The 11,059-nt window shown below is 46.7% G+C and overlaps 1 protein-coding gene across 1 annotated transcript; it reads left to right on the top strand.

Annotated features, from left to right (window-relative positions):
• The first annotated feature begins 8,035 nt into the window (after positions 1-8,035).
• LOC120841403 (beta-1,3-galactosyltransferase 9-like) lies at positions 8,036-8,911 on the top strand. The gene has a single exon (XM_040212297.2). It carries the CDS (start codon positions 8,036-8,038, stop codon positions 8,909-8,911), a length of 876 nt encoding a protein of 291 aa, XP_040068231.2.
• Positions 8,912-11,059: the final 2,148 nt, after the last annotated feature.

The following is an 11,059-nucleotide window of genomic DNA, read 5'->3' as shown; positions in this document are numbered from 1 at the left end:
CACTGTTCCACGCTGCGGGCCAATTTCAAAGCTCTTTCTAGGGTAAGAGCAGAACCTTCCAAGAGGAGTCTTTCACGAACGTGAGACATAGAAGCTCCTTCTACCAGTTGGTCACGTATTGCTTCGTCGGACGACGAGCCGAAATTGCAAGTCTGAGAAAGTCCTCGCAATGCAGTGAGGAATTCATCAATAGTTCCACCAGGAGCTTGAGTACGCTGGCAAAACTTGCGGCGTTCTGTAATGACGTTGTACATCGCGGCGTACCGTGCCTCCAGAGTCGCAATAGCATCCTGATACACGTTAGTAGTAATGGTAACACTTGATGGGTGGATGCAGCATCACTTGCCGTGGACGTCGTTGCAGTAGGTAGTGTAGGAAGGGAAGCGGAAGTGACGTGAGGCAACGTGAAGAAGACTCGCTGTCCTTCTGTTCCTAAGGCATGTAGTAGCAGTGCCTTTTTCCGTTTCGACGTAAGGGAAGCCTCATCGACGCAGTCGAGGTTGTTCTCGAACATTGCGTCGCCATTGGTACCATGGAACCGCGGGTCTTCCAGGCCGTTCAAGGAAAGAAGGGAGCGGTGGCAGCGTTGCGTGACTCATTCTTGTCTTCGCATGGAATGCGCTGCAGCATTAATGAAGAGAAATCCACTTTACCTCGTCGCCATTATGTGGTGTAGCCGAGTTAAATCAAGAAGGAACGCCGTCATTCAGATAGGTCTGCATCTTCTCCTTCGTCTTCTCACACAGACTACTTCTTCTTTATTCTCTTTCGACACAACAATGCTGCAGATCGGTTTTCCCTCAACAGCAAGGCCACCAAAATCGTAAATGATATGACGTCACCGCAAGCTATGTATGACACCCACTACACATGTTATATGATCTGTTTTGTTGGAGCCCTCGCGGAGAGAAACGCTGCCACTCCAGGACTCAAGCCGGCGGCCTGCTGGGGCTCAGCTCTTTATGTCGGGCTTACAATTTAGATGTGCAATCCGAGATTGCATTAGTCGTAAATAAAACATACGAACAAATTAAACGCGAAATAAAATATGCAGGGTGTTTAGCTTTAACTCGAACAGATTTACTAAAGCAAAGCCGTGAAAGGTATACAGAGTAATGCCGTTTGTTCAGGTGAGTTATAGCACAGCCTCCTTATAGGGGGAAATCACACACCTTAATTGTGAAACCAGTACTTCGTTCAGTCACCGTTAAAAAATAAAAAAGCCCCCCCCAAAAAAGACATCTTGTTTATAAAAAAAAATATTGCGCTAGAACAGCAGCGCCATCCAGAATTTTCGAAGGCGAACTACTCCTCTTTTCTTCCCTTTTCATTCTCTGGGAAGGAGGATGAAAAAAAAAAAAAGATGCGCCCGGGGACTGAGAGAGGATGGTAAGTGAGTCCCTGAGCAACACAGCCTAGAGTAATGACCGGAGTGCTATTCCTGTAAAGTCACTGCAGGAGGCGATCAAGGTTTTTGATAATAAAGTAGTTTAGAAATAACAGATGACCTAGGAAACAAATAGTGTTGCATGTGAAACGATCGGGCGCCGCGGAACCGCACTGTATATGTTAGCATTGCGAGTAAATTTACTTTCGTAGCTATGAAGTTTTATTAATGCAGTAATGTGTTATTCAACAGAATCGTAGCTAGACGCAGCGGTTAAGCTACAAAGGTGTACACAGGCAAATTATCAGGGCACAAAAACGTTGAGGCGCAGCGCAAGATCAATGCATATACCACGATGCCTCGGGAAAGATGGGTTTGCTTGCAAACTTTTGTAGTAATGTTAATATCGCGCGGAAAGTTCGATGTTTTATTGACAATAATTCCCATAAAATGGTATAACACCGAATGATGCGTATTGGCAAAACTGTTCAGAGTAGCAATGTAATTTATACAGAACAAAACGCGAACGCAAAGTATTGCCTACGAAAGCAAGCATGAGCTGTTGAGGAATTCTGTTTCATTCAAGATGAAAGAGCATAAACGTTATTTTACTGGTGGGAACAAAAGTGATGTCAAATGAAAGTAGGAAAATATTTTCTTTGAATGGGTTGATATGTACCTCAATCTTTAATGTCTCTTAATTAATCAAGTCAGTTCAAGTAATCATGTTCGTCTCGGTCTTACTACTCAGACACCTATGAACGCCCATTATTATTATCCCTTACTACCAAACAACATTTTTTTTTTGAGTCGAATGGCTATCGTTCACCGCAGCCGATATATCAAAGGAACATTAAACCCGTCCTGATCAACGAGAGACGGAGGTATTGATAAAGACAGATATGGACGCGTGATTATATCGCATACCGTGCCAAACAACTAGAAAAAAAACGTATGTAGTTCTTAATCCTTAAAGGCGTCCATGAAGCCGGGCCACCACCATACGCAAACTTGGCTACTACCACCTCAGACAACGGCGGATTGATGCCTCTCGACATCGCTCGAGAGACGTCGTGCAGTCTCTCGAGCCACAGCCGAAAGAGAGCATAGGAGCCGTAGTATAAAGACATTCGTCGGTGCTGAGGTGTACTATGCTGCATAAATGTTCGTAGAGTTACCTGTCAGTGGCACAAGAAACGAGAATGGGGGTGTTGATATAAGAGAGGCCGTGCCTTGTCAGCACCACCTAGAATAATGAAAGCCTTCGACGCGATGATTGGACACGGGCCCCAGCCGAACACTGACACAGCGCTCGTGCCCCATCTCTCGCCTCCATCGATCTGACTAAGGTGAGGCGTGCGGAGGCCTTCTGTCTAGGTGGTGTTGTCCTTCTCCACTCGTCCCACGTTTTTTTGTAGCAGCTGGAGATACGTCCACACGCACTCGCCTCATGGCGGCAACAAGCTAATGCCCGTGGCTCGGAGTCCCGTTAAAGCAAGTTTGCAGCCCCCGCGCCGTCATCTCCGAGTCGCATATGCGGAACTGCGTGCGACGTAAGTCGACGGAAAAAAGCTTGGGCGTGCCATTGGGCCATTTCTATCTAACACACGCTACGAGGTTTTCTTGAGAAGAAGCACGCACGGATGAAAGGAGGCACGGCGCCTCCATGGCCAACGCGATAATATGTCTGTCATGTCATTGGTGTACAGCGGAACGAGAAGTGGGTCGTAACGCATTGGAGCTCGCAGGTTCTTTTGTTTTTAGAGTGCAGCTCTTAGGCACTTGTTTCCGGGTTTCGCGGCGGCGGCGGCGGCGTAACCGCATTAAGTTGGGGGAAAAATGGACGTCATGTGATTTCAAAAGCAATTTAATTTCCCCGCTAAATTTAGCGGGGAGATTGACGTCACATGACTTGGTATCAGGTCATCTATGAAAAAACGCAGTTTCTTCGCTAGATCTAGCGGAAAACTTGACGTCACTTCACCTCGCCCACCAATTCAGTTTCCCAGCTCAATTCAGCTCGGAAAATGACGTCACATGACTTGGTGCCGCAACAGCTTTGAACAGATTTAGTTCCTGTGCTTGATTTAGTGGGAACATTAAATGGACGCCATCAGCAATTCGATTCATGCGACAGGTGGCGCTCTTTTATCTAAAGCTTCTGTAGCCCACAGGAAGTCGCTCGAAGATTCCGTGGAATGGCGTATTTAGATGCTTTGAACACGCGCCAGATTACAGCCGCCATTGCAGACCTACTCTTCTCCTACCAAGATATCAAGCCAGTGAAGAGGCCTTCGACGAGCCTCCATAAAGGCCAATGCAGAAAAGAAGGACGTAAGCCTTAGATACATAGACGCGACCGTAGAGCATAGAATCGAAATAAGAACATTTTGATTGGGTCGAAGAGGAAAAACAGAGAGACTAGGCAATAGTGATTGGTTTTCACACAAATCGACGCTCTACTATTGCAGTCATGTAAACGCAGCCACATAAAAGGAAAATAACCGGTACTTTTGTGGTAATAATGGAGTGAAGTGATCAAAATAAAATAAACTAAAACGGGCCGGTTATGGCGATGCCCGTGAACATCTGCTTAAAAGGGTCTATACATGGCTAGCACGTGACGTCAGTCCACCCCTCTTTTCGGCAGCGAGAAGCGCCTTGCCTGCGCGGTGGTAACACTCTCTCGCGGCCTTTTTCCCATTATGTCTGACCAAGTGACGTCTGTGGAATTCCGGCGATAAAATGAAATATTCGAAAGTATGCAGGTGACCTAACAGTATTTAACCGAAGGAATCAAAATTTACGAAGCAGCCGAAAGGCAAATGTTTTTTTGGAGAAGGATTACTGGAGGCTATTCTTACACGGCAAGGGGTACATAATATAGTAGCTTATTTTCACAAGTCCAATAACCAGCTAAAAGTTGGTAATTGCAAGCACAAGGCCAGCGATATCTGACCACCTGTTGCACGAGCGGAGACTTTACCGCATCATCCGCGCTTGCCACGTGCTTGAAAAATTAAAAAAAAAATTGACTGATCTAGAATTGTGAAATAACGCCCAGCCAGTTTTGATGGGAACCATATGTTGATTTACAATAATTAAAAAGTGAATTCGCAAAATTTAAGTAGAGATTTGACTTACCGCGAGGGTGATCGCTCCATACTATGTCCACCTGGTCGTATAACACACCTTCCCATACTGCAGTAGTGTACCTTTCTCGGCGTTTAAATGAGAGATCTGTTCGAATTAAAATCTAACGAATTGCGCAGTTAAAAATCCCGAAACGACGAGACAAACACAACAGGCGAATTTCAAGTTAGTCGCCACAAGTTTGGCTAGAATAACTCAATATATCGCTTCCGTTGACAATTCAGCGGCCATTGTGGCGGCCTTTCTGCCAAGGGAGAAAATCCTGCATCATACATTTCCCACCACCAATTTCCTTTTTATCGGTAAGAACAAGCCGGGATGACCACCAGCATTGATCGATGACGTAACCGGAAAGCCTCACAAGTTGTTAAAATTCAAAATGTTGTGTATCCCCTTCAGGCCCCCAAGCAGGGCAATATGAATATGCTCAATGTCGTAATCGTGTTTTTCTATTTTTTATTTTTTTCGCGGTGTCACTAGTAAGACACAGTTATCGCGAAATATTCATTCCGGTTTTCGCTTAGTTAACGTTTAGTGAAGTGTTCAGAACATCTCGACGGAAGTAGTCACACTACAGCGCGAGAAAGTCTTTAACTTCAAAGCCAAAGTTGATTAATACATTTGATTGGCCAGCAAGGCTAATGCTTTCAATACACCCGAACGAGGTCTCTTCTTTTGCACACGCCATTCGCAAAAACAATGGTTACAGATGGGCAACATACCGATATCCTATATATTGTCCCGGATGGAAACAAATCTAAAAGCCTAAAATTAAAAATGAAGGTTTAACCGGGGAACTTGTGCCAGAAACGAAACAGATTGCTGGCGAGCGGGCATCGAGAAAGCAACAGCAAACGTCGCAGCGTCGGCTGGCTAGCGCAAGAGTGCCTCGTCGCCTCGTGGTTTTCATACGAGGTACGTGCGTTCCCTCTAGAGAGAAGTAGACGTTATGCATGCATTGCTCCGGTGTTCACCCATTGTGATGGGCAACTCGTTCGCAATGCTCTGTCCAGTCGTCGACATCCTTCTAGCCGTCGTGTCCGAAGGGCGTTTGAGTACGGGGTGCTCATCGTCTTTTTCGACTTGGGGAAGGGGTTAGAGGTACCCCGCACCTCCACCAGAAATGTCGCGAATGGAAACAGGTCGACACGTGTTACGCTAAAAAAAATAATTGTTTAATCTGGGAACTTGTTCCAGAAACAAATGGAAGAGCGGGCGGTGAGAAAACAGGAGCGGCCATCGCGGCGTCGGTGTGACAGTTGGCTTGAGCGAGAGGGCATGGTCGTAGGGAGAGCGCCTGGCTCGGCACGGTTTTGTTGGCCTCCTTATCTTTTAGACTATGGGTAGGAGAAATCCCAAATTGTCGAGACGTAAGAAAACGTGTGCCTCCTGGGTCAGCTACGCGGTAATATGAATTTTATGTGAAATATTTTTGAGATGCTAACTTGAGGCTCGCTGCAATTGGGAAGTAACGCTACCCCAGCATGCCTTCATTGGGTCTTGCCTGCAAACTTCCGCTCGGTAAAAATGCACAAACGGACCTTATGTTGTCACCATGATTTTATGTAATTGCATGCCATTAGGTGCACATATCTCACACGATCACCGGAGAAAAATTGTATCTTTCATTAAACGAAGACTACAATGAAATTTCGGCGCTTATTTCTTGGTCCATGCGTGTACAAAGGAGCAGTATCACATCGTACACCCCAACCTCTTGTTGAAAAAGACAGGAAAAATAATTTTAAAACGAATTAATCGATTAGTAACTGTCACCCGGTGGATGTCGCTAAAGCCTCGTTTGTAATGTCCGTCTAAGAGCATTTACAGGTAATTACAATGCGTGACTAGCCTATAGCTATAGCCTCACTGGTGCTCCATGCGTGCAAGTATATGCAGTTTGCTTTTGAAACTACATTACACAAGCTTTTAACTGCATGCACTTGCACGCACGAGCAAAGACAAGGCGGCTACCAGATGCCCTTGATTGCAATCGTCTTGTCGAAGTCAGCCTCGCTGCTCAGCTATGCTCGTCCGGAGACGGGCTGTGCCATGACTGCGCCAAGTTGCACGTTCTCTCCGCTGGCTACTCATGTGCACTTCCCACATTAAACTGTTGAAAACGAAAGATACAGCCATCAGGCTGAAAATACAAACGTGTTTTGTATTTTGTAAGCCTTGCCTACGCTCGCCTTGAACCTCACTGTAAGAAGGGACTATAACATCGGTGAGTGCTTACATGGAAGGTGCCGGCCGGCTCCCGGCCAGAACCTGCCGATGAGAACGGCAGGACAAGCAACCGATCCCGACGGTGACGGGGGCACATCTGAGGCGAGCGCCTCGAGCCGATTTATTTATCATATTTTTGGTGACCGAATCATGTATTGCCGCCACGCGGCACGTGGTTTTGTACAACAAGGGACACGTGCAATCGGCGCAATGTAGGTGGTGTCATCTCTGAATGAAAGACATCCCTAAACAGAATCGCTACAACGTCCGATTGTCATCCACGGATATTGTGGAGCATATTCAGCCTATCTCTAAACACGGCGGGTATATTTAAAATTTCGTTTAAGCATCGCTTTAAAGTTGGCCAATTAGATTTAAACGCGTACATCAACAGGGCCGCCTCTTCGCGCTCCTCCATTTTCTGGCACACTAAGGAGGTTACTGAAGAGCACATTTTGAGAAATCTACAATATGAAATGCTGTCACATTGTGACACGACGTTACCTCATGATTCTACATGACATGCTGTCACGTTACGTCAAAATGCCACATTATGGTGTCACTTTGCGTCACAGTGTCATGTGATGTAATGATGTCCCCTAACGAAACCGAACAGCATGGCTTCGCGTCGCCGTGTTCACGTGACACATGCGTCCTGGCAATGTTCCACAAGCACAAAATCACTAGACTGGCTTATAACTGATTCAAAATGTGAGCTTCGACATGTTGATAAGGCATGATGATTTAAACGAACAGCTCAAATGGACGGGACAGAAGAAAGAACACAGGCAATCGCTGAACTTAGAACCGAAGTTTAATCGTCAAGGCGCAAACCTATATATGGCGACCAAACAAGAAAAGGCACACATGCACCCAAGAACACACACCCAAATTCCAGCACCATTATCCTCACGCATACTGCCGTCGCGCAAGGCATTCTAACTCTTTACCAGACAAAGAAACAGACGGGGCGCTCACGCAAATTCCTTTAGGCTCGCAATCATCTCCGCTTTCATAATACCTCTGGTCAGGGCTTTACCGCTTCTTCCAGTCACTGAACATTTTCTATTTGTCTTCCCTCCTCTGCAGCGACTATTTGCGCTGGACGTTTTAATCATCATAAGTGATGCGTTTAAAACAGTTTATTTTTTGTTAATAATTCCTAATTGTCTTTTTTCTCACAGTATTGTAGTGATAATATCGAGGCACAGCCAGTCCCCCGTTGGCTTGGTGGTGGTCATCATCCTGTCCCTGTGTTCCATGGCAATGATCTTGCACTGCTTTTCGGACGGGCCGTTGGAACAGCACTACCCAACCCAGCTGTGCGAGAGCTCTGTTGAAGTGATCGTGGCCATCAGGACCGCACCGGGCCACTACAGCACGCGCCAAGCCATCCGGAAGTCTATAGGAAACGAGGCCACAAGAACTGCCCTCCCTTGGCGAATCTTCTTTTACATAGGCTGTACGCAGGATCCCAAGTCATCCCGTGTTCTGAGGAGAGAGATAAAGAACGATGACATTATTGTGGTCCCCACGCCACATAGCTCTCTGAATGCCGTACAAATCTTTCTGGAAATGGCCACGTGGCTTTACCAACACTGCAGCGCACGGTACGTTATTCACATTAACGATACAACGTTCCCCGATCTGGTGGGTCTCCACAGGTACATCGCCAATCTTAGCCAAGAGGACAACGGCTTTCACTGTAGCGATCAGCATTTGGTGAGAGTACGAAGAGACCCAGCCGACGAGCAGTTCTACCTCCCCCCTGGGCTCCTCAAAGACGATGTGTTTCCGCCATACTGTGAAGGAGAAGCTTTTGTGTTGAAAACAAGATTTTTAGAACTCATAGTGAATGCGGCAGAAAGCAGTCCGCAGTTCCCTCTGTTTGGACAGTACGTGACAGGCATGTTGGCCAAGGTCTCGAACTTGGAGCACAAGAGCATTGCGGAGGCAATGGCTGGGGTGACCGACATATGGACGAGGACCGAGAGAAAGTTGTTCATTACGGGTATGGTGAAGATTTCGATGTGGAAGCAGTACTGGATGAAAATGATGGTCTGCTACAAGGACAACGATAACCTTACGTTAGAGCTGACTGAACGAATAATGAGCAAATTCCAGATAAGACCTCTGAACTGATTATGGGACTGCTTCTGGTGCCTTTATACGATAAAAATGTTTTCCCTCATGAAATCAAACATAAAATGTTTGCAGAACCCCTAGAAAATGAATAAATGTATCATATATCTTACGTATTTCCAAATAATGTCAACTTCAGTGTGTGGTTTCTAATAAATGTTTCGTATTTTTGGATTTAAAATTTTTCTAAAATTTAGGGGCGCGGGTTTAGAATCTTATTTTCACCACAAACGCGCCGCTTTTTTCGGTGGCGGACAAAATTCGCAACTTTTAGCCAGAGCCTGCGAAGAACCGACGGCGATAGCTTTGCGTTATGAATACCGTAACTCGCCGCTAACTACTAATGTGTAGTATGAAAACTGCTCGAATCTTCGCAAAGGAAGATAGTAAGTCTCGATGGGGTAAGGAAAGAACGTCTCTGGCGAATGACGGTCTTGTTCCGCTTGCGACGGAATGACTAAAATCCCAGACGGCAACCTTCTTCGGCGAGGGCACTGAACATATTGTACCACGTCATTATAACGTTGTTCAAACGCGGTCGTTGACGTCAGCCGGGCTTTGGATACACGACTAACGAAGGCCGCGTTCCCATTTGCGAAAAAGTCTATCGCCGACCGAATTTACTGGGCGGAAAAGACGGCGCCGTTAACATTTGTTGCAACCCGTCGCGTTCGCACGGCTCCGGTCTTTTGCAGATATCAGAGCAGACTGGTCCTGGCTCGAGTGAGTTTTGATGAAATGCTCTCCCAGACTTCCTCTTGAAGTTAAGGCTGAACCGCAGTGCCCGAAAAGTGCCCAATATTCTGTCGGCGATACGAGAAGGTAATAAGAAAACAACGATCAAACGAAGACAACGTGTGTACGTGCCCCTCACGCCAATTTTATTTCACGTATCTTCTTTGTGGGCACTGTCTTCGTTGCTCACATGACTCTTGTCAAACAGGGTCGAATAATTGAGTGTCGGTCAGCATTTCTGCTGACACAACGATACCACTAAGATGGCGCTATGTGCACAACCCCGGAACTCCGACAACTCCGGTGCCAGCCCCAACACCTCGGACAACTCGGCCAGGATGTGAGGTCAGCAAGCGCCATTTCCTCCGTGCGTTCCGACTGGCTGCGACGGCGTGGAAAGTTCAAGAGGGAAAATTCGGTCCCGGAACGATTGCTCCCGCGGTTGAATATTCTGTCACCAGCGAGGAGATTCCTCCTTCCGGCATCAATTTCCCTGCGTATTCGCCTGCGAATCCGCGAGTGTGAACGAGCCAGAAGAACTAACAAAGGCATAAAGCTCTCGCTGGAGGCGAAACACCTTGTAAGTTCTTATCCGACCATAACGACGGTCAGGAATTGAGCAAGGTGGGTAATGCTTGTTGCTACCATCAGCTGGTTCCACGCAAACAGTTCAACCAAGGGGTGTATTTATCGAGTACCATATATAAGCGCGCTGATTCACTCCGCATGCTCAGAACGATTCTCATTTATGGGCTGCTAAGACTATATGCCTGTCGGCTTCTCAATACGGAATGTCCAGGTCCGATGCTTCACCTTACACGCTCACGAACGTCTAGGTAACACCGCCAGCGGTTGTTTTCCTTATTTATTACCATATAGTATTTACATTATTTATTAAGGTATAGCAAAGAAATATTTTCTTAACATCTGGAACACTTCTCTAGAAACGGGCATCTTGATTCAAAATAGTATTGGTGAAACAAGTCCCCGATAACGAAGCAAGCACGGCCAGGCAGCGCCCTTGTGCAGCGCGAACTAAAGCCCCTTTAGCGCGAACTACTAGAGTTCCTTTATAAACGCTTTCAGGCAGCTGTGCATGGACGCCGCCACAACCGACCTTCAGTTTTCGTTCCCTCTTATTCCGTTCGCTTCACTTCATCATTACCACAGGAGGACAGGTTATTGCCATTTCAAGTGTTACCGTATTGCCCTCAGCACAGGCCTTTTTGGAGGCTCGTCCAAGCCCGCTTCATTGGCTCGGCACCTTGGTAAGACAAGTGAAGGTCGGCTATAACGGCTCAATCTGGCGCGTGCTGAAAGCGTCTATAGGCTCCCTACGGTAGCCAGAGTTGCGCGTTCACCCTCGGAACGCCGGCTTTCCTGCACGGCATGTGGAGTCTGCTCCTCACGTGA

The sequence above is a fragment of the Ixodes scapularis genome, unplaced genomic scaffold, assembly GCF_016920785.2.
Source record: "Ixodes scapularis isolate PalLabHiFi unplaced genomic scaffold, ASM1692078v2 PGA_scaffold6__148_contigs__length_123643588, whole genome shotgun sequence".
Classification (NCBI taxonomy): domain Eukaryota; kingdom Metazoa; phylum Arthropoda; class Arachnida; order Ixodida; family Ixodidae; genus Ixodes; species Ixodes scapularis.
The sequence above is the reverse complement of the archived record's forward strand: the minus strand, read 5'-3'. Positions and strand labels throughout refer to the sequence as shown.